Below are 21960 nucleotides of genomic sequence, written 5' to 3' on the forward strand. Positions count from 1 at the left end.
ACTAATTCTGTGAATTAATTTGGCTTGATATTGAAATGAGGCACAACTGAAAATGTTATCGAAAGATAATCTAATCAAGAGATAATAACAGGGTAGTTAAAAGTGTTGCTTTTATCATAAAAATAAGATGATTAAACATATCTTTTTTTATTATCGTTTTGCATGATCTATATGGTTTATCATTTAAGTAGCTTTCAATCTTTACTCACCAAGATATGTTCTAAATATGTTTGACAATTGGCTTCATGGGGTTATTAAACAATGAAAAGACAACATAATGATAGCGACGGTAGCGTTTTGTTGATCTTTGTGGCTATGCATAAATGATGTGCTTTTAACAAAAGAAAAATTAACTCTCCTTTACAGGTTATCTTTACATATATGTATTTGCTCCGTACATGAGCTGCATTACAATGGCAGGAGCATCGGCATATGATGGTCGTGGTATATAGTCTTATGATGTAGACACTCAAGAGAATCTTTACCCGGTTTGGATGATAATCTAGATTTCGGATTGAAGGCTCATCATAGACCGCTAGCTGGCCATCTTTCTTTTTGTCCTTTTCTTTGTATTTTTTTATGTGATTGTGAGCATCTGGGCTATGCAGAAACTAGTGTTTATATCATCATGACGTAACGCTAAGGTTTAATAAAACTTCCTTTATCAAAAAAAAAAAAAACTGAATGCTATGTGCTTCAACTCTCACTAAACTGTAACATTTATAGAATTCATATCCAGTAAAAAAAGAAATAGCATAGAAGCACATGTGGCTTCTTTACAGTCATCCCACAAAGCGAGCTTACAAAAACAAGCAATTTGGGTTGCTCTACTACTCAGAGTCACCAAAAAATTTCTAGAGTAGTAAGAGAAATACTCATCCATGCCTTCACTTGTATGCAGACAGAGATATGTCCTTGTTCAATTGTCTCTAGTACACATAGGACACTGAAGCTCTTATAATCTGCGTCTCGATATCCTTGTCAGTAATGCGATGACTCGTGTTCATGACTCAACTAGGAATTTGGAATGTGAAGGCTTAAGTCACAACCACTAGGGAAGCTGGAGTTGAACTAATCATGAAGGAAAGCTGCCCTTAACTTCACCTGTTATTGTCAGTGTGAAAGTAGTACAGATCAGATGAAATTAGCATTATATTATACCATTAGACAGTTCTTGGACACAATAATTTGCTGAGCTTGTTTATCCCTGATGGATGAGTGTGATATGGTCTCACGTTCTTCATATACGTTTTTTGCAGTACTCGAAAAAAGATAAGGGCTCAGGTAAAATTCAGGAAGCACACTACAAAATGCAGCACACTGGCGCTAATTTACATATTGATCCTTAGAAGGTTGCAAATGGTCATAGAATTAAGACTTGGTCATATAAATACTTCATATTATGATGTTGTGCTTTGTTGAACGATAACCGTAAGCAAAGTTCGAGGCGATGCTGTAAATAAAAGGATTTCTCTTGACAACAGAATGAAACAATAGTTGATCTGTCCCTGCACTTCATTTAACCTGATTGACTCAACAGACAGCGCAGAGACATATGAGCGCTGAGACATATGGTTTACTGAAATAAGAACTAACGGCACAGTTAGAAACCCATGTCCATAAGGAAACATCTTTCAGTTGGACTTAATGAGAAGACCCCCTATCACCGAAGATCGGTGACATAAGAATACCTGCAAGTGGACATAGATAAGCATTCCCTACAATTGTCTACATGTTAATAGTTTCTTGCATGGGGCAGTAGCTTCAACCTTCAACAAGGAATGCAGATTCTCTATTGAGGAGCAGGAAAAAGTATCAGAAGCAGCCTTATCCTATTGCTTAACTTGTTGTCAATGGCAAGTGATGCAATTGTACAGTGAGCAAAGGAGACAAGTCGCACAAGACATCAGTTGAGGAAGATTAAGGACCAAGAATCCTCCATCTCATTGTGTTTGTCCCCTTGTGCTGTTCCATCTGCCTCTGTTTTTTTTTTAAGATAACGCGTCTTCTTTCTACTTATGTAGGACTACATGATGTGCAAACATAGATTTTTTTTCTTTTTAATGGCATGTATCCAAGTTTGTGCGTTATTTGAATTAACTAGCACATCAACCCGTGCGACTGCACAGGCTAAAAAATTAGTTTACAGCTGAATTGTAGATATTTGTGTTAATAATGGTTGTATGCTAAGATACATCAGCTATTTATATTTAAATATTGGAATGTAAAATATAAATGTAATTTTTGTTCATAATATTAGAATCATGTTTATTATTTGTGAATAGATCTAATTTATAATTTTCATTTTATGTGTTATGCAAATTGATTTTTATTTGTTTCTTGATTTTTGAAATTATTATTATTTTTAATCTCGCCACCGTATCTCATATTATTTTTTAAAATACACTATAAATTCTTTGATATTATTTTTATGTGATAATACATAATATGTTTGCGTTCTGTTATTTTAATTTTGTAATATTTGATTACACGCATATTTAATTGGTATATTTTAATTGATTTGGAAAAGTGTGTTGATTGCTAACGCAACTAAGTTGGAGTTTGCTAACGTAACCTTATTGGACAAAGGGTATCTACAACAAAAAGAAAATAACCTTATTGGACAAAGGGTATCTACAACAAAAAGAAAAGTAGAAAAGGTAAGAGAAAAGTAGTGTTGTGGTTGGACTCTATGATTTATTTTTTAATCTTCTATGTTGTTTTATCTGGTTGTTGATCTATGGTTATAGTTAGTCAATCAATCAATTTGACAGTTGGATGCTTTGCTTTTTTATAGGAATTTTTAGAATTTTTCTAGGATTAACGTGGAGGTAACAAAAGGAGCCTCCAATTAGTAAATATAAGATATAAGATTATACTTTTGACTAGCAATTAATGCCTTCAAAATGCAGGTGATTTGATCAAAATACTTGGCAAGTCTGATGAATAAATGATCCTTGGTAAGTCAGTAATCAGAGGACAAAGAACTATGCAGAATTCAACCCTGAGATAAGCAGAAGTAGGAGACACAAGGCTCAAAGATTTAATAAAGGAAGGCTAGTACATGTGTCTCTAACTATCAACGATAGCATTTCGATACCCTTTTGGGTGAACACACACGTTTACTCGTTGTGGTTTAGCCTCAAAGTGAGCATGGTCTCAGGCATTTGGCTTGTTCTGGCGATGACGAGACCGCTAGCTTCAAGAGTGTCGAGGTGGGCAAAGCTCGTCATCAGCAAAAGGATGTTCCGGATGGGAGCAAATAAATACATGGAGGTTCTTGGTCGCTGCCTGCACCAAACTCCCCCGCACATATGTCAAAGAGGGTGTCATCACTTGCTTGCTCCAGTTTACACGGTGAAACTACCTTTTCTACCGCCATGAAATAGGTGTGCATTGCAAGCCTTGTCTTCGAACATTGTCCAAATGTTCAGTTACCCGTCCGTGGCTTGTACAGCTATAGCTGTAATGAGGCTACTTAGGTTTTGAGTCTGATATTCAAGCTAGAAGTCAGCATTATGAATGTGCCTTGTAGTATCTAGAAGTTTGAATTTCCATTTCTGAATTTGGCAATGACATTGTCTGAAACTCTGAACTTCAGGTCTCTGAAATTTGGCTATGACATGATCTGAAACTCTGAGCTTTCATTTCTGAACTTTTTCAATGCCATGATCTGAAACTCTGTATCCACAAAATTCCCTATCTCTCACAATCAGGTCCCAACTCTCATCTAGCTGCTCCTATCTTAGATCCTAGTTCGTTAATTTGCAGCAGAGTGAATCCTAGGCTTTCAATACATGCATGAAAACTCAATGTGTCGGCTTTAGTTGTCCTTGTTTTTTAAGCACTACATGGTTGGAATTCATCTACTAGCCGTCGACCCAGCGTCAGCAAAGATCGCAGAAGATCACGGGTTATAATATGTAGCCTATAGAAGAACGAGTTGGTGAGAAATTGAGGCTGCCCTTTGTGCATGACTCATGCAAGATCTAAGAATCTTTAGCGTCTATATGAGCTTAGAGCCATACATCTAGACATGGCTGCTATCATCTGGTTAACCCTGTCTACATTGATGCCGTTCTTTTTCAACCTTGGCTACACTAATGCTAATACATGCTGCAAAAAAATATTCAGAAAATGGTGTTTGTATTCTGCAGCCATACTCCATCACAGCTCTGGATATTGATCACCTTGGAAAGTATCTGCTAAAATTCTTTTGTGTGAGAAAATATTAGTACAAAAGAATTTTGCATCTCTGTTCATAATGTTTACTAGCTTGGGAAACATCTATACGGCTATATATATCGTACTACGTATTTCAGCTCCGTGATGTAAAAAGGTAGCATGTAAGTTATCAAATTGTCGTCGATATATATTTTACACTGCTAATAATAACGGCTTGCCAACGCAGAAATGTCAGGTAGATGCATATGCATATGACATGCATGAGTACGTAGAAGCGACTACAGACGAACGATCTCATGTACGTATGTATACTACCGGCTTACGATCGACGACGTGCAAATGGCAGCACGTACGAACAAACAGATTAACAATCACCTCATGACATAAAACTAAATTAGACAAGTGGATGGCATCCGAACACGACAGACAGAAAAAGTTGCCAGGACCAAACAACCTCGACTAGGATTCGCTGCATTTAGAATTCAGGGAACCTGTAAAAACAGTAGTCGTCACAATCAAACCCCACTCTGCATGTCTCTAGAAACTAAATCAAACCTAGCAGATCAGGCTATCTATGAAACATACGAAAAACTTCTGAAGCCTGGAAATTGATTCCCCGTTCATCTCGATCAGCCAATACTTCCTCACAAACATTTCTTAAAAAATGAAATTCCACACACGTACCATAAATCGAAACAGTTTATTCCCCAGAGAAATTCGACATCCATTTACTAGGACCCGATCGAGCTGATATGGTAAACTGATTAAGGCGCTGTCATGAACATGATTTTTTTTACCGGTAAATAAAATTTACCATAGGTCATCAATAACATGATTTATCAGATATATTGAGCCAAAATTCAAACAAAATTTAATAAAATTCAAACAAAATATTAGTAAACATGATAAATTTTTTTACTGAGGATCACTGATGGACTCAGTAAACTGAATATATCAGGCTGAAATTTTTTCTCTACTGACGAGCTCAAGGGACCCTGAAAGCAACATGGAAACTCTTAGACCCGGTAAACCGGATATGCAAGCCGAATTTTTTTGCCACCGTGAGTTTGTTTATGAGCTACCGCGGGGAGCAGGCAGGAGGAGGAAGGTGTATGACGACTGCGGGAGACGACGACAAGGGCGCTAGCTTTTCCCCTTCCATGCTAACGTCGTTCACGTTGCGTGCATGGGGAGGCATGTTTCCCGGCCCCACGTCGCCGAGCACGTGGAATTCATCCCCTCAAACCTGCCTGACGTACCTGCCTGGAAACAACTTGCAAATGTGCAGAAAAAGATAATCTCCATGGCGTTGGAAGCGAGGTCAAGATGACGATGGTCTCAAGAGTTTCAGACATTGGCTAACTACTACTCCATGTTGTTGTATAGTACAGTAGAGGACTAGCTAGCTAGTACTCTAGCAAGTACTGTGAGTGTCTTTGAAGCCTAGTTGCAGAGTATTTTGCTGATCTCCGTGTAGTTGTTTTTTTAGAACGCGAGCAGAAATAGAACGAGAATAGAGCACGTTCTGAACATCACACGACCCTGCGACACATCCTGCAACATGGAGCGCACGCACACACGCTACAAACTTACACTGAGAAAACTTCGGCGACCTACAAGAGAAAGAAAAAACTGAGCTAAGCTTGGAGAAGCTTAGGTAGCGCTTGTTACTACGCGCACCCAGCATCGCCCTTCTTCCAAAATCTTCCTGCTCAGGTCACTGGCCAACGATGTCGAATTGTTGAAGGTGCGCTGGTTTCTCTCATTCCAAACACTAGCTTCCAAGGATGAAGGGGGAATCAGAGCCATCTTTAGGAATCCGTTTGCAAGTTGGGAGCCACCAATTAGCAAGGTCTATTTCCACTCGCGGGTGAGTCATTGGAGCCTTGATGTTCGCAAGAGGTGAAACCAAACCTCACGGCTGTAAACACATCCGAGAATTAAGTGTTGGATTATCTCAGGCGCATGATGACAGAGAGAACAAGGGCCTCCATTCCTCAGACTGTGTCGCTGCAAACGGCCGTTCGTCCAGCATCAACCAAAGAGCGCTAGACAAAAGAAGAATTTGCATTTCACCGACGCCTTCGTCTACCATAATTGTTTGGCTCCGGGGAGCTCAGTCTTCCCATGAAAGAAAGCTCTATAAGTTGCCGACAAGGAGTATTGTTGATTTATCGACCATTTCCAAATGAATTTGTCCGGAGCATCCGTCAAATGGACCTAATCCACGGCGTCCCAAACCCGAAGATACTCGATGAGAACCGGCACCGTGAGGGATCCAGTGATGTCGCGAACCCACCTCCTGTTGCAGATAGCGTCTATCACTAGACACGAACGCAAGGCGCGCTTGTTGATAGCCCGAGAAAGATGTGGCGCCATTTGCTGGATGGAAACTCCCGCCAACCACTTGTTTGTCCAGAAGAATGTTTCGCCGCCATTCCCGATTTCAATCGAGAAAGACACATCAAACATGGAACGTATGATGCGCCCAGATTTTAATGGTAGAGCAACCTAGGTGCACGTGTCATCGACTCGGCGCAACCACTCCCAACGGAGGCGGAGGGCGAAACCAATAAGCGAAAGGTTGAGAGCTCCCAGGCCCTCGAGTGAGAGAGGCCGACAAATGCGTGGCCAAACTAGACAATGGCCACCTCGCACCATGTTCGTGCCGCTCCAGAGAAATGCACGCCTTAACTTGTTAATGGCCTCCGGCGCCCAAGGCACGAGGCAAGAGGCATTGGAAATGTATATAGGGATAGCTATGAATGTAACCTTGGTGAGCACAACGCATCCGGCAGTGGTCAGAAGCTCTGACTTCCAGGTCAGCAGCCTGTCCGCCACGGCATCAGCGATCGGCTGGACGTCACATTTTCGAGCTTCTTCAGCGATAGAGGGATGCCAAGCTACTTGACTAGGAACTAGGAAGGTGGCAACTTGGTAAGGGAATGATCCGGCAACGAATAGACGAAAGTTAGCATTTGGTCAGGTTGGTGTATATGCTGTATATGCCTGATGCGGCAGCGAACACATCGAGGATGGCCTTGATCAACAACTCCGTGTAGTTGTTAGAACGACGAGAGAATCTATGGCAATATCTGGAGCTCACCTTGCGTTGGACGTTGGATGGATATAGATAGAGAGTGCAGCTCAGCGACCTGTCTAGTCAATCATATATGTCTCGGCAAGTGCATGTATGCTGTGAAGTTGCCCCATGCATGCATTCTCTCTTCGAAACGCTTGCACTGAAGCTAGATCATATATATGTCTACTCCCTCATGACGCTGCCTCATGTTGTAATTTTGCAGATTTCTTTTCTTCCTTCGATGAAGCGACAGAAGTCAGGACGCCCACCTGATAAATTTGCAGATACGCGTTGCAGAAATAGGAAAACACACCAAGCAAAAAAAAAAAAAAATCTGATGTTTGTTTCTTCACTAACCTTTGCCCATATGAGCAGAAACTGGGTCATGCATGTATCTCTTTTGCGGTTTCTCTTCTCCGAACTATGTTCAATTCCCATCAGAACCAAGAATTGTAGCAATCAAAGAACACAGTACCTACCTAATCAGGCGGCATTTAATTTGAAGTCAAATTTCTGCATACGCAATTCCAGCTGTCAACTGTCATTTGGTATACTCCCACGATATTTTTCTTAGGTTCTTTGTCGAGATGCAATGTATGCATAGGCGGCTTCATCATCTTCAGGTCCCTATACTTGAGAAAAGAATATACGGCTTGTAGGATGTACCCATGAATCTACAAGTTGGCATGCAAATGGCATGAATGTACGGCTTGTACTGTTAATTTGGTGTGCTACCAAATAGTACAATCTGTATGAATTTTTTTAAGCAGATCTATATAACCATAACAAAACGAAAACCATCTAATACTTAATAATCTAAGACTCCCATGTACTAATTAACAGTCATTGAAATGCACCATGCATTTTTATCTGGAATAGCGTAGCAATTACCAGGAATCTATGTGATCATTTTATATGCAATAACAGCCCCAGCAAGGTGTGTCTGCCAAGAGAGACATATATCTCAAGACATGCTGTACTGAAATAATAGTGATCTTGGAAGCAATGACCTAATGATGTTTTGTTAAGTATTGCAAAAGGAATCCAATATTACAAGAAAATCATCACAAAAAGGGACACGAGATATTATAATAAAACTAATAAGGCTGAAAGAAAACATGCGAGGCCGTGAGATTGATTGGCCAAGTGGTAGGAGTAATATATAGCAGCCTAGCAAACACCTTGAGAACAAGTTAACAACAAGGATCAAGGGCCCTTATTCTAGAGTGGACACCAAGACCCCTGCCTTTCTACGATGGACATGTACCAGGGCATTCTCAAATGATCAAAGGGCAGATTAGTCATTTCTACTTAAATAAATTATGTCTAACCTGGGTTCAAGAAACAGGGATACCCGAGTCTTTATATAGAGGAAGCTATGTTCTGGTGACCAGCCATCAAAGGAAGGTTGAGAGGCAGGTTGTCTCCCTCCTTCCCACCTGCATTACCCTACCTGAGTCCCATCTCACCTATCAATGGGAAGGTCTCCTTGCTGTGATGAGAAGGGCCTCAAGAAAGGCCCTTGGACCCCTGAAGAAGACCAGAAGCTCACCGAATACATCCAGAAGCACGGCTATGGAAGCTGGAGAGCACTGCCTAAGCTTGCCGGTATGCAGCACACATCTCCCTTTCTCCGTCATCTGATTTCTTGCGAAATGTAGCTCATCTGATTTTTTCTTGCAGGGCTAAACAGGTGTGGCAAGAGCTGCAGGCTAAGATGGACTAACTACCTGAGGCCAGATATCAAGAGAGGAAAGTTCACCCAAGAGGAAGAACAAACCATCCTCCGGCTCCACTCCGTCCTTGGCAACAAGTACTGCACTGCACTTTTTTTTTTTGAAGAATGCACCAGCTAATATCTCTTGCATATGCCTGGCATCAACTACTCTAACTAGTAAAATCTCTTGCATATGCCTGGCATCAACTAAGTGTATGTCAATCTAATCTTCAGAAAGTCATATTTAGCATGTAGAGCTCTTGCTAATCTACGCAAACTTGATCAAACCAGGTGGTCAGCCATTGCGAAGCACCTCCCCGGACGGACTGACAACGAGATCAAGAATTTCTGGAACACCCACCTGAAGAAGAAGCTAATCCAGATGGGCTTCGACCCGATGACGCACCAGCCAAGAACCGACTTCTTTGCCGCCCTGCCTCAACTTATTGCGCTCGCCAACCTCCGCCAGCTTGCGGAGCAGCGGCCATGGGACGACCACGCGGCCAAGCTGCAAGCTGAGGCAGTCCAGGCTGCAAAGCTCCAGTACTTGCAGAGCCTGCTTCAGTCTGCAGCGTCCATTGCCACTAGTCCCAGCTCCAGCAGCATCAACACCATCCCCAGTGACCTGGAGCAAATTGGCCTCCTGAGTCCTCCACAGATGTCTTCCTTGTCTTCGTTGCCTTCACCAAGACTCCTGGAGAGTATCAGTGGTCTAGACATAGTGACTGGACAGGTGCCAGACATCCAAATGCCTAGCTCTTTCTTCGAGCAGCACATCAGCATGGATGCCAACCACAACGCGGATTACACTGCAAAGGGTAGCGTTGAGGGGGACAATGGCACACCTAAAACGCTGCTGCTGTCAGAAAACTCCCTTCCGCCTCTCACCGACCTCCCAATTTCCAACCTCGGCGACGCTTGCAGCATCTCAAGCTGTGACGGCAGCAACAGTCAGTTCCCAAGTTGGCCTGTGTTGTTTGACGAACCGTTCTTGAGCGAGTTTGAGTGAAATATAGTCTGTGGAGTGTGTTATTCTCTGATTTGCTTTTCAGTTTTAGTTTCTTCCCTTCGTTCTTACCTCCGTTTTCGTGCCATGTTCTGGTGTGAGTTTCATTTTAGAGCTATAGTTTCTGCGTGCATTGGTAACTCAGAGAGTGCAAATGCATGCCCCTATCCTATGCATAAACCAAACACTTGTAAATATGCGAGTTCTCCTATATGAATTTTCCAGGCTTGGATTCTCCAGGCCTTCTTTCTGTTTTGCAATGTCCTAATTCTTCTCTAGAACCCCGCTCAAGTGCTCAGTAAATCCTAAATAATATATTATATCAATATTGTGTCATATGAGTGCTAGGCATGAGGATAGTATATAATTGTATGCGGCATGGTGATCATTTTCAGAATGTTCAGCGCATATTAGTTGAAGATGTGTGCACCTACATATTTTTAAAAGTCAGAATAAACGGAATTTAAATAATATAAAATTCAGCAATCATATTCTAAACCAGACTAAAAATCATTAAGATATTGCCAGTTACCAGCAAACAACAGACTAGCAGATCAGTGAAGCTTCTTATATGTGCGATGCCAGAATATACAGAATAGAAAGCTGTGTGGCCTTCCTTTCCGAAGAAAAGCTTGTGTTCTATCCATGACCATGTTGTGAATGTTTTCTTGAAGAAATGCTATGAAGTGATCCACAATAAAAGAAAACTTCTATATACTACTATTATGAGAAAGAAATTTGTCTTCTCAGGCAGTTGAGGGAGTTGACTGAAATCTGTTGTGTCAAAAGAGTGACAGAAAGCAAGTAACACTGATAGGAAGGATCCAAACAGCTAAAACATGCTACTGTCACTAGTAATATTTAATTATACTAATCATGCATCAATCATGAGCTTTTCTGAAGCACTACTAGAGTTTTCCCTTAGTCAGTTGTCACTATGTCCTTGTCGTAGATCAAACATCTTGAAGCTTGACTATTTACAGATTAGTTTTCTTTTCAAATGCCATGCTTTCTTATGAGCAGGTAAGAGTTGATGGCTTTTCCTCCAAGACATTGACGGCTAGTATTAACAAACTCAATTTAAATCTCTAACAATAACAGCACAGCTTTATCTGACACTGACAAGTGTCGATGTACAGGTTTTTTGCTATATAAGATCACTGCTTAACCTTTTCGTACATAAAGTTGTGAATAGAGTGCAGTCCAATTTTCATACAGTTGAGGACATTTGGATCAAGGAAGCAAATCAAGGCACTAACTAATTTACGATGCCATAGGTAATAGGTTGGAGAATGCGTTAAGCTTCCCATCTCGCCGACAAAAACAACAACATGAAGGTAAACAGATCATATTACAGAGTAGTTGGAACTTGGAAAGAAAAATGCACAGAAGACAAACCCATCCTAGTCAGTCCGTACCATGCTTCAATATTTCAAATATTCCTGCTGTTAGTATTCCTACGATCTTCATGTTTGATTGAATATCCCACCTATATTGAATTTAATCACAGGATCATGAATATGCATTTCGTGCCCCAATTAGGCGTACATGCACCCTATATCCACACCATTTAGGATGCACTGAGACGTGGTACGCCATGTTTTTGTTCAAAACTGAATTTCAAATGGTGCAGCATGCATCCGAGTGCATACTCGATGGTGGATATAGGGTGCAATGTCCTCCTAGGGCTGCCTTTGCTTTTTCTCAGGATCATGATTTAAATAGAGATGATTTTTAAACAGTAATCTCCTTCCCTGATGTGAATTATCAACATGTGCTAACATAGTTTAGATATAAAATAATCATGGAATATGAAAGTAGTATTGCAGTAGTAATCTGATTTTGATCTGTGTCATACGAGCATTTTCCTATTTAACGTTATTTAGGAATCAGATATTTTCTAGTTGCTGCTAAAAAACTTAATTCAAAAGGTAATGCTAAGTCTCATCTTTGCCTTGATAATATTGAGAATGAAGATGATATGGATGCCCTTGATGCGCACCTCACTCACAAATGTCGTGATTTAACTGAGGTCCTCAATGATGAGGGTCTAGATCAAATATGTTATGATCTAGACGCTGTGCCAAGGAAGAAAAAGTCTAATTCTATAAAAAAGCAGGGCAAAATAGAACGCCCTAGCAAAAAGCCAATCACCCCTTCGAAATTAGTTATCCAACGAAAGGAATATTCTGGAATAGCAGAGGTCTGGGAGACTTGGCTAAACATAATTTTATCTCGGATACGGTAAAAGAACACCACCTAGATTTCCTTGCCATTATGGAGACAGGAAGAAGTGTTTTCCATGATTCAACACTTCGACACCTATGCGGTGGGCTAGAGTTCTTGTGGCATACTATGCCTCCGTGAGGACGATCTGGTGGAATTCTCATCGGAGTCAATACATCTATATTTGATATTGGCTCTATCGTTGAAGGAGATTTCCATTCTAAGTTCCTTCTGAAAAATAAAGAGGATGGCTTCACATGGGCTCTATATACGGTATATGGACCAGCCCAAGATGAGTTCAAATCTGAATTCTTAACAGAAATGGCTAATGTTTGTAGTGCTGAAACTCACCCAATTTTGATCGGGGGGGGGGGGGGGGGATTTCAATATTATGCGCAGACCGGAGGATAAAAATAATGACAACTTTGATCCACGCTGGCCCCGTTTATTCAATGCTGTAATTGAAACATTGGATTTACGGGAGATCGAGATGAAAGGGCGTCAGTATACATGGGCTAATAATCTTGATCCTCCTACCTTCGAGAAACTTGATAGGGTGCTAATGAGTACTGAGTGGGAAGGTAAATATCCGATGGTCTCTGTTGAGACTATGGATAGGGTAAGATCGGACCATACTCCGTTATTGCTCAATACAGGAGCTTCCTCTCATTACGGAGGTCGAACTCCGTTCAAATTCGAATTGGGATGGTTAATTAGAGAGGGCTTTTATGAGATGGTTGCTAATATTTGGCAAAAGGACCATCGGGGAAACAACGCCATTGAGATATGGCAAAATAAAATTAGAGCTCTCAGGCAATATTTGAGGGGTTGGGCCAAACACACTGCTGGAATCTTGAAGAAAGAAAAGGAGCAGCTGGCCAATACAATTGATGAGCTCGATAAGAAGCCGGAAACAACACCCTTATCACTAAATGAGGTGGCTCTCAAACACTACCTCAATGAGAGGCTTGCACATTTGCTGCGAGAAGAAGAGCTCAAATGGTATCAGCGGGCTAAAATGAAAGAGCTACTTGAGGGTGATAATAATACCAAATATTTCCAATTGGTAGCTAGTGGTAAACACCGAAAACAACGGATATACAAATTAGAGGATGAGCATGGCTCCCATATCAGGGAACCTGAACTCAAAAAGCATATCACCAAATACTACAAGGGTTTATTCAGCAAGCCAGAGTTTAATACTTTTGCTTTAGATGAATCAATTACAAATGACATACCCTAAGTGAGTGAACAAGAAAATACAATACTCACTGCACCCTTCACTGAAGACAAGGTGCGACAAGCAATCTTCCAGATGGAGCATAATAAAGCTCCTGGTCCAGATGGCTTCCCGGCTGAATTTTATCAAGCATTCTGGGAGGTGATCAAGGGTGAACTCCTGAATCTGTTCGTTGATTTCCATCAAGGGCGACTGGCTATATACAGCCTTAATTTTGGCGTTATCACGCTTATCCCGATAAAAAAAGGAAGCGCTGAAAATTCAAGAGTACCGCCCTATTTGTCTGTTAAATGTCAGCTTTAAAATATTCACCAAAGTTGGTACTAACAGAATAAGTACTGTTGCGGAGAAAATTATAAGGCCCACACAGACCGCTTTTATGCCGGGTCGCAACATCATGGAGGGAGTAATAATTTTACATGAAACAATCCATGAATTGCATAGGAAGAAGCAAAACGGCTTAATTTTGAAGATTGACTTTGAAAAAGCCTATGATAAAATTAAATGGTCGTTCTTACAACAATCTCTTCGAATGAAGGGTTTCTCGACACAATGGTGTGGATGGATCCATGATTTTGTTTCAGGGGGTCATGTTGGAATCAAGATAAATGATGACATTGGCCCCTATTTTCAAACAAATAAAGGACTGAGACAAGGAGACCCCCTTTCTCCTATCCTTTTTAATATTGTAGCAGATATGCTTGCAATATTAATATCAAGAGCCAAAAATGATGGTCAAATAACAGGTGTGGTTCCACATTTGGTAGATGATGGACTATCAATTTTACAATACGCAGATGACACTATCATTTTTATGGACCATAATATGGAACAGGCAAAGAACATGAAACTAATTCTATGTGTTTTCGAACAACTTTCGGGGTTGAAAATAAACTTCTATAAAAGTGATTTGTTTTGTTATGGAGAAGCAAATGAATGTGAAGAACAATATGCATAGTTATTTGGGTGTGATATTGGTACACATCCATTTAAATATCTTGGCATTCCAATGCATCATAGAAAGCTTCGAAATAGCGACTGGAAGGGGTGGAGGAAAGATTTGAGCGTAAATTGAGCAGTTGGAAAGGGAAGATGATGTCAGCTGGGGGCAGATTAGTCCTCCTTAATTCAGTTTTGAGCAGCCTTCCAGTGTTTATGATGTCCTTCTTCGAGATCCCTCGTGGTATCCTAAAGAGACTGGATTATTTACGATCTAGATTCTTTTGGCAAGGTGATAATCATAAAAAGAAATATCGATTAACTCGCTGGGATATACTATGCCAACCAAAGGACCTGGGTGGTTTGGGAATTACTAACCTCTCAGTCAACAATATTTGCCTTCTCAGCAAATGGCTGTTCAAGCTCCTTAATGAGGACGGGGTTTGGCAAAAAATACTCAGAAACAAGTATCTTGGTTCCAAGGCACTCACACAAGCACAAGGAAAACCAGATGATTCTCATTTCTGGTCTGGCCTTATGAAGATTAAAAAAGAATTCCTAAGATGGGGTTCTTTTCAGGTATAGGATGGATGCCAGATTCGATTCTGGAATGATATTTGGCTGGGCAATAGTCCATTAAGCTCGCAATTCCCAAATCTTTATAAGGTTGTGCGGCATAAGCAGGCCACAGTCGCGGAAGTAATGCGAAGCATACCGCTTAACTTATCTTTCCGGCGACCAATTGTGGGTGATAAACTAATTGAATGGCAAATGTTAACCTTACAATTAGTCCACATAGACCTCTCTAATGAGAAAGATACATTCAGGTGGGTTCTTAATGTAAGTGGATTATATACAGTCAAATCCATGTATAAGCAAATGATGCATCAACCCATTACGCACTCCCACAAGTGGTTATGGCAGCTAAAACTCCCTTTAAAAATAAAAATTTTCCTATGGTATATAGGCCGTGGGGTTATTTTGACCAAAGATAATTTGGCAAAAAGAAAGTGGGAGGGTAGTCTTAAGTGCTGCTTTTGTAATCACAATGAAAGCATACAACACCTCTTTTTGGAATGTTCCATAGCTAATACCATTTGGCGCATTGTCACAATAGCCTTGGGAATAAAAAGACCAAGGAACATATCTCATATTGTGGGCAATTGGCTACAGGGGTTGGGATCAAAGATAAAGAAAAGAATTTTGGTCGGGGTTGCCGCTATTTTTTGGGCTATTTGGCTTTGTCGCAATGATATCGTGTTTAATAAAAAAAACAAATATGTCATTCATGCAGGCTATATTCAGGGGAACCTATTGGCTAAGGTTCTGGAGATTACTACAAAAGGAGGACCAAAGGGAAGATGTTTTGAAGGTGTGCCACACTCTGGAGATGGTGGCAACGGACATCTTTGCAAATTATGGGTGGCGTTGTAGCTATAGAATACATGCATGACATAATTTACCATGCTTTGCTCTTGATTTGTTACGGGCTACTAGCCAAAACTTTGTAATAATGATGTAGGCTGTATGCATCCAAGATGAAAAAGCCAGAACGAATTCCATTTTCTAAAAAAAAAGATATTTTCTAGTTGTGCAGTTGGAATCAGTGTAAAGAAATATAGAACAGAAGATGGGTAAAAAACCAACGCCAAGCAGAGAGTTTTGCATAGCTCTAGCGATTTGCGACTGCACTGGATATTGGTTTTGACACCAGAGTCCAAATTGCTCTAAGCGGACCAGATATATTTGGGAGTTCTGTTTTAACACTGACCAGTACAAAAAAGGGGCTTTTGATTTGCATCAGTCCGAAGGTAATGGAGTTGTTTTGTTCTATTGATCTGACATTCAACAACCTCTAAACCTGTCTTTTTTATCACTGCCATATTACTTAAAGTAGTTCGGTATAATTATTTCTAAAGTTTTGATGTTACCTAGGAAAATTTGTGTAGCACAGGAAATAGAAGTCATTGACAATTTTTTTGGGATATGTCTATCGTTAATTATGACTGATTTGTACAGAACAAAATACTTTTTCTGCATGAATAATTAAACTACGTAAGAGGTGACCATACAAGGACAAATTAACTAGACCCCTTCATTTCTCATCTACCCAAGAAATTCATTACTACCACAGTACCACACATCGCTAGTGAAATGTGATGAAGACATGACGTAGAACTTTTCTCATAAGACTTGAACGTTTGTTATCTTCAGTTATCGGCATCTCAAATAATCAAGGTCCAACACTCCAACTACAATTCTAGTGCTGACTAGACACACAATGGGAAATAGGAACCAAGGATTGACTAAATAACACCTTGACTTGTGATCGAAGCCATCCCCTCTAACATCTTAAGCTATGCATCATAGTTATGTGTAACGATGAGAGTTAATAAAGTTCCATTTTACAAAAAAATAAAGATATTAGGAAGGAGAGCAGGGCTACATGTTTTCGCTAAAGGTCATAGGCCTACTCATAAAACTGATGACAGATCCAGCTTGGTAGCTCTATCCAACACCATCTGCAAGACTGCAACACACACTGGAGTCTAGGGGAGAGACCTATATGTCCAACATGCTTTGGGGCAGTTCTACCCGGACACACAGCAAAACTGGTGGATAGTAACAGAAATCTAAGTCGCCAGCACAAGGAGGCACAAGAACACAGTTTCAAATGTTTGATAAGATAGTGAAATTGGGTGAAAAAGGTACCGGAATTCCAACAAAACTATTATATTAAGTCTAGTTATCTGGTTTAATGCTTTAGATTCAATTATATTCTTCATTTGGGTTAACAACTTTCCATAGCATCGAGAAAAGAGTCCAAATAAAGTGAGCAATCTGGACAGCTGGACAGTGTCTAATATGATCAATGTTCACAAAGGTGCTTCAGTAGCTTCTTAACTAGTAAGAGCATTCTCTGAGAGAGAAAGTGAATGAATTAATAAATCTTGAGGGGCATCTGGATGTTTAAGCAGACTGAAAAGGCAACAACTTACCTGCTTAAAAGGTTAAGGTACCAATTTAGAGCAAACTATACATGATTCTCTTTTCTCATTTTCTTTTATTAACATTCTTTTATTATTTTGATGGTGTTAGGTAAGCATACACACAATTATTTCCTTATGTTTTCTGTTGACATTTTTTTATAAAAAGAATGCTTTTGGACCACTGCTGTCGGTCATAACTATTACTGGTCACTAACAATTGATGGTACAGATGAATATCTCACTTCCTACATTGCTCATTCCCGGTATCTAGTGTCTGAAGCTTCACTGATCACACTGCACCACTGATGGCCTTATGGTCAGTCTCATCAATGGATGTTCTAGGATGTTGGAGATGGGAAGTTCATTCTTGTAGTCCAGCAATAGAGTTACATGACAATGGTGTAAACTACTGGTAGGACACATAATTTATATTGTAAGCTACTTTTTCTGCCCACTAAAATCAATGTAAGAAAGCCCTCAGATGACGTTAATTTAATTTGACTTAGCATGACAAGAAGCACATATTTCAGGTACAAATAGCTGCCCATTCTCAATTACTGGATAGAATACACGTCTAAAGTGCAGTTTCGTATGGTATAAACTACTGGTAGGACACAGAGAGAAGCATAAATTAAAGAAACTGAAATTTACAAAAGAGACTAATGACTGAACTTCAGGTTTTATAAAAATGTGTAGCAAAATGTTCATCTGGGACACAAAACAAAATGAAGGGTTGAAATTACAGGCAGAAAGAAACCTTCCTGCAACACTCGCATGAAACTACTTTTGTGGGTTCCCCTCTTTTGCTTTCTACTCTTCCTTGTTCTCCCTTAGAGATGGAGGTGGTCTAACCACAATGCTCTGCTTCCATTTCCTGTCAAGCTTCCTAGACAATCTCTTGTTGATTCCTTGTTCAATTTCCCGCTCTCTTTTCACAGTCAGCATACGAGCAATCTGATGTAAAGATAAAAAAAATCAGCAAACAAACAATTCTAGAGGCATGTTTCCATTGAAAAAAGATTAGTAGGAAGTGCAAAAACAATATTAATTCGATACATTCCTTTCTGAAATTGTCAACACAATGGCCACATTGCAGAAACAAAGGTTTGGATTAATCTGCAACAAACTGTTTTTTCTAGGTCAACTAGTGTCTAGTGCAGTGATGAAGGTTTCAAGCAGGTGATAAGTATGATTTCTAATCATCTTATTGTAAGTTCTTAAGCAGAAACATTGTTTCTATGCTGTGCAAGTATTTATGAACTATGTCCATATCATGTTCTGGCTAGCAAAATTCTTCTATCTGCATTTGGATGTCCTCGGAAACAGAAGTTCTGGCCCATTTTCAATGCATATTGTAGTAACATTTACGAAAGCTATATGACTATATGTGTTTTATATTCGCTGAAATCCAACGAACAAATAAAGGTGTATAAACGTAAGCCGACAAAGATTTGATATGTGAAATATGTCCGTGAAATCAACTTATTAAAAAAAAAAACGTGCCTTGGAGTTGTCAAACCATATTTTAAGTTCTATCTAACTGCAAGTCTGCTCTATCTACTTGATACCAGAGTCACTGCTCCAGCCAGCAATCAATTTATTTTAAGCTCTTTAGCATTGAAGCATATATTAGAATTCAATGAAAAAGACGGTAAAGTGAACATATCGAGCAAACCATACGACTCTATAAGCACCCATTGTTTGGCAAATAAAACTTCATAAGTTCACCACATTTCCACCAAAAAGCTCTACTTTCCAAATGAAGCCGACAACATCATAACCAAAACAGAAATAGTAAACCAATGGAGTGAGTAATATACCCTCTTGCGCATGCGGCCGAACTCGCTGTTCTTAAACTCCTGGCGCGCGGAGCGCTTGAGGCGAAGCAGGAAGAGCTCCCCCTTGAGGTCCACCACCTCCTCCTCCAGCCGCTCCGTAGACATATCCCGGATCTCCTCCAGCTCCTGCTCCCTCTTCGCCATCTGCACCACCGCGGCCGCGGCGCCCCTTCCAGCCGCCGGCTGCGGCGCCGCCGCCAGTGCAGGGAAGAACCGCGTCGCCGGCGCGCCACCTGCGCGGAGGCCGAGGAAGGCCGTGCGAGGCGCGGGGGCGGCGACGCCTCCGGGAGTGGAGGCGAGGGGTGATGCCGCGGCGAGTGACATCGTCGCCATTGTTCTTCCGCTGCGCTCGCGTTTGCGCTATCGTAGTTTGGGCTCGACCGCTCGATGATGGTGTGGTTTATCTTTTTTTTTGAAACAGATGGTGTGGTTTATCTGGTTGCCCTGCTGGGCTTGGCGGCCCGAATCTTGAAGCGTGATGCGTGATCCCAAAACTACAATTTTTAACTTGTGTCTCTAATAAATTTTATCTCCTCTAAGTAACTGTTCAAATAGACACATATGGACCACCCACTTTAATCCTGGAGGTGGCAAGTGACAAAAATCGCCGTTCCGAGAGAAATGTTAACGTCAAAGAGACTTGTGAGAAGAGAGTTGGAATCGAGAGAGGAAAGCATGCTAAGGATTAACATGGATTGATATGACTTTAGGAAAACTAAATTATAAAAAGAATCATGTTCACTTATTATGTGTTTTATCATAAAAATTAAAACAATAATTATACATAGCAAAGTCACATGTCATGAATATCTACCAACCTCTTTGAATGGTAGTCGTCTATGTGCGTAAGGGATGAATACAATTCAATATTTTTTATATGAATGTATTACTTAGAGCATCTGATAATCAGATAGAATAATGAATCAAAATAAAAAGTATTATTATATCATTGGTTACGTAAATAGAAAAAAATGTAGAAGGTGCTCTATGAACAAGATAAACATGAATAATTTTAAATCTCTTTCATCCAACTTTCTGCCCACCTAAAAGATATAATCCTTTCCTATAGGTACTCTCCGAGTCTGGTCATGCACCTGGTGCTCGAGGCCCAGATGTCTGAAATCACAAACTACTTCACCAAGAAAAACGAAAAATTGCCCATGTCAACAGAAGAAAAGCCATCAGTGAGGATCTCCAATAAAAGTCTATTTTTCATAAGTCCTATGCAACAAGCGTGAATGTGAAGGAAAAAAAAAATCAAAATCCAAGTTACTTGGGGCTATTTTGTTAGGAGTATGGGCGTGTGTGGTTTACAAACCGAGTCGCTCAGGCATTTTTTTGGCGTTGACCGCACCTACGCGTGCGTTTGGTTGCTGGCCAAATCGTTGGGGCTCCCACTCAGTGTTAGCATGCTAGTTCATTTTCTCACTGATGCTAGGTGAATGTAGGTGATGAAAAAGCTACATCAAATATTTAACGAGCCCACGCTTTAGCAGGGCGAGCTACGGCGAAAACCAAACATACTATATATGTCAAATTGCATTGGAAAATTGTTAATACAAGACGACCTCAGGTGCGCACACCATTAGTGTCCGTGCAAGAACTCACACCCCACAGTAAAAAAAGCAAGGATCAACCCCATCCAGGGTTACAGCCTCTTATTGTTTTGCAGTCAATGAAAACCGTTTTGAGTCTCTTCTAACAATTTTTTGCCTTATGTTATGATCATGATCGTAACACAGTAAACAGTAAACAATACTCGATATTCATCTCTTATTATTGTAACATATAAGTGGGGTATTTATAAGCACACCTCAACTACTCTCATCATCATTACACTTATATCTATTATTTGCAGAAATATTTTTTCTAACACTAGATAATATCTCAGAATATTCTCAGGGTATTATCGTCATTATCTACCTACAGTACCTTATGCAACCAAATTCCAACACACGTCCTAGACGAATCCACATTGAACCCTCCACTAGGGCCACTGACAATCTCCCTCTAGCATTTTCCTTGTCGGGTTCTGACTAACACGCAGACTTTTTTTTAGGCGAGCCTTCGCTCTGTCGTCAAAGGTTCTCGTGTCGCCTCTCTTGTGCCTCAGAGCTTCACCATGCCCCTTCATCCTTCAGGCCTCATCTTTGAACTTTGTCCCTTAGACTTCGCTATACCTTTTTAAGTCTAACTCCTATAGAGCGTAAAGGAAAATTTCTCGACGTTAGTGTCGTTACTTTAGTTTTAAGATTGATCATTATGACAAAGTCAATGAACAGGAGTCCATTACGTATCATCCATCCAACATAAGATATGAGAAAGAGGAAGAGAAAAGAAAGTGATCCTCTGCAAGGACAAGATACTCTGATATTGCTTGTCAGAGAAGAACAATGTCATGACTTTACCAGCTATTGGATTAGAAATAGATAGCCAAGATCTAGTGATACAGAGTTACTACAGTAACTATGTTATAGCAAATCCAGTACATGATTTCTAGAACATCCACGCTCTCATATAAACTATAGTAACCATGTTACAGTAAATCCAATACATAATTTCTATGAACATCCATATGCTTATAAACTACGGTAACCATGTAACAGCAAATCAAACTACTGTTCCTGTCGGCAGAGGAACCGGATCCCCTCTGCAACCGCCGGTGCCCCCACTCGATGCCCATACACGCACGGGCACACCTGATGCCGGGTGAAAGCGACGCACGGTCCCTTGGAAA

At 40.4% G+C, this 21960-nt stretch overlaps 2 protein-coding genes across 2 annotated transcripts; one reads left to right on the plus strand and one right to left on the minus strand.

Annotated features, from left to right (window-relative positions):
• The first annotated feature begins 8656 nt into the window (after positions 1–8656).
• On the plus strand, positions 8657–10240 carry LOC133919828 (transcription factor MYB93-like). Its single transcript, XM_062364359.1, has 3 exons — positions 8657–8875; positions 8951–9080; positions 9276–10240. The coding sequence occupies exons 1-3, from the start codon at positions 8743–8745 to the stop codon at positions 9991–9993; spliced, it is 981 nt and encodes a 326-aa protein (XP_062220343.1). The 5' UTR covers positions 8657–8742; the 3' UTR covers positions 9994–10240.
• A 7805-nt stretch (positions 10241–18045) lies between these two features.
• LOC133919829 (large ribosomal subunit protein uL29c-like) lies at positions 18046–19639 on the minus strand. The gene is made up of 2 exons (XM_062364360.1): positions 19206–19639; positions 18046–18339 (listed from the first exon to the last, which is right to left on the minus strand). Exons 1-2 carry the CDS (start codon positions 19554–19556, stop codon positions 18196–18198), a joined length of 495 nt encoding a protein of 164 aa, XP_062220344.1. The 5' UTR covers positions 19557–19639; the 3' UTR covers positions 18046–18195.
• Positions 19640–21960: the final 2321 nt, after the last annotated feature.

Source organism: Phragmites australis, chromosome 5, assembly GCF_958298935.1.
Source record: "Phragmites australis chromosome 5, lpPhrAust1.1, whole genome shotgun sequence".
In the NCBI taxonomy this organism is placed as follows: domain Eukaryota; kingdom Viridiplantae; phylum Streptophyta; class Magnoliopsida; order Poales; family Poaceae; genus Phragmites; species Phragmites australis.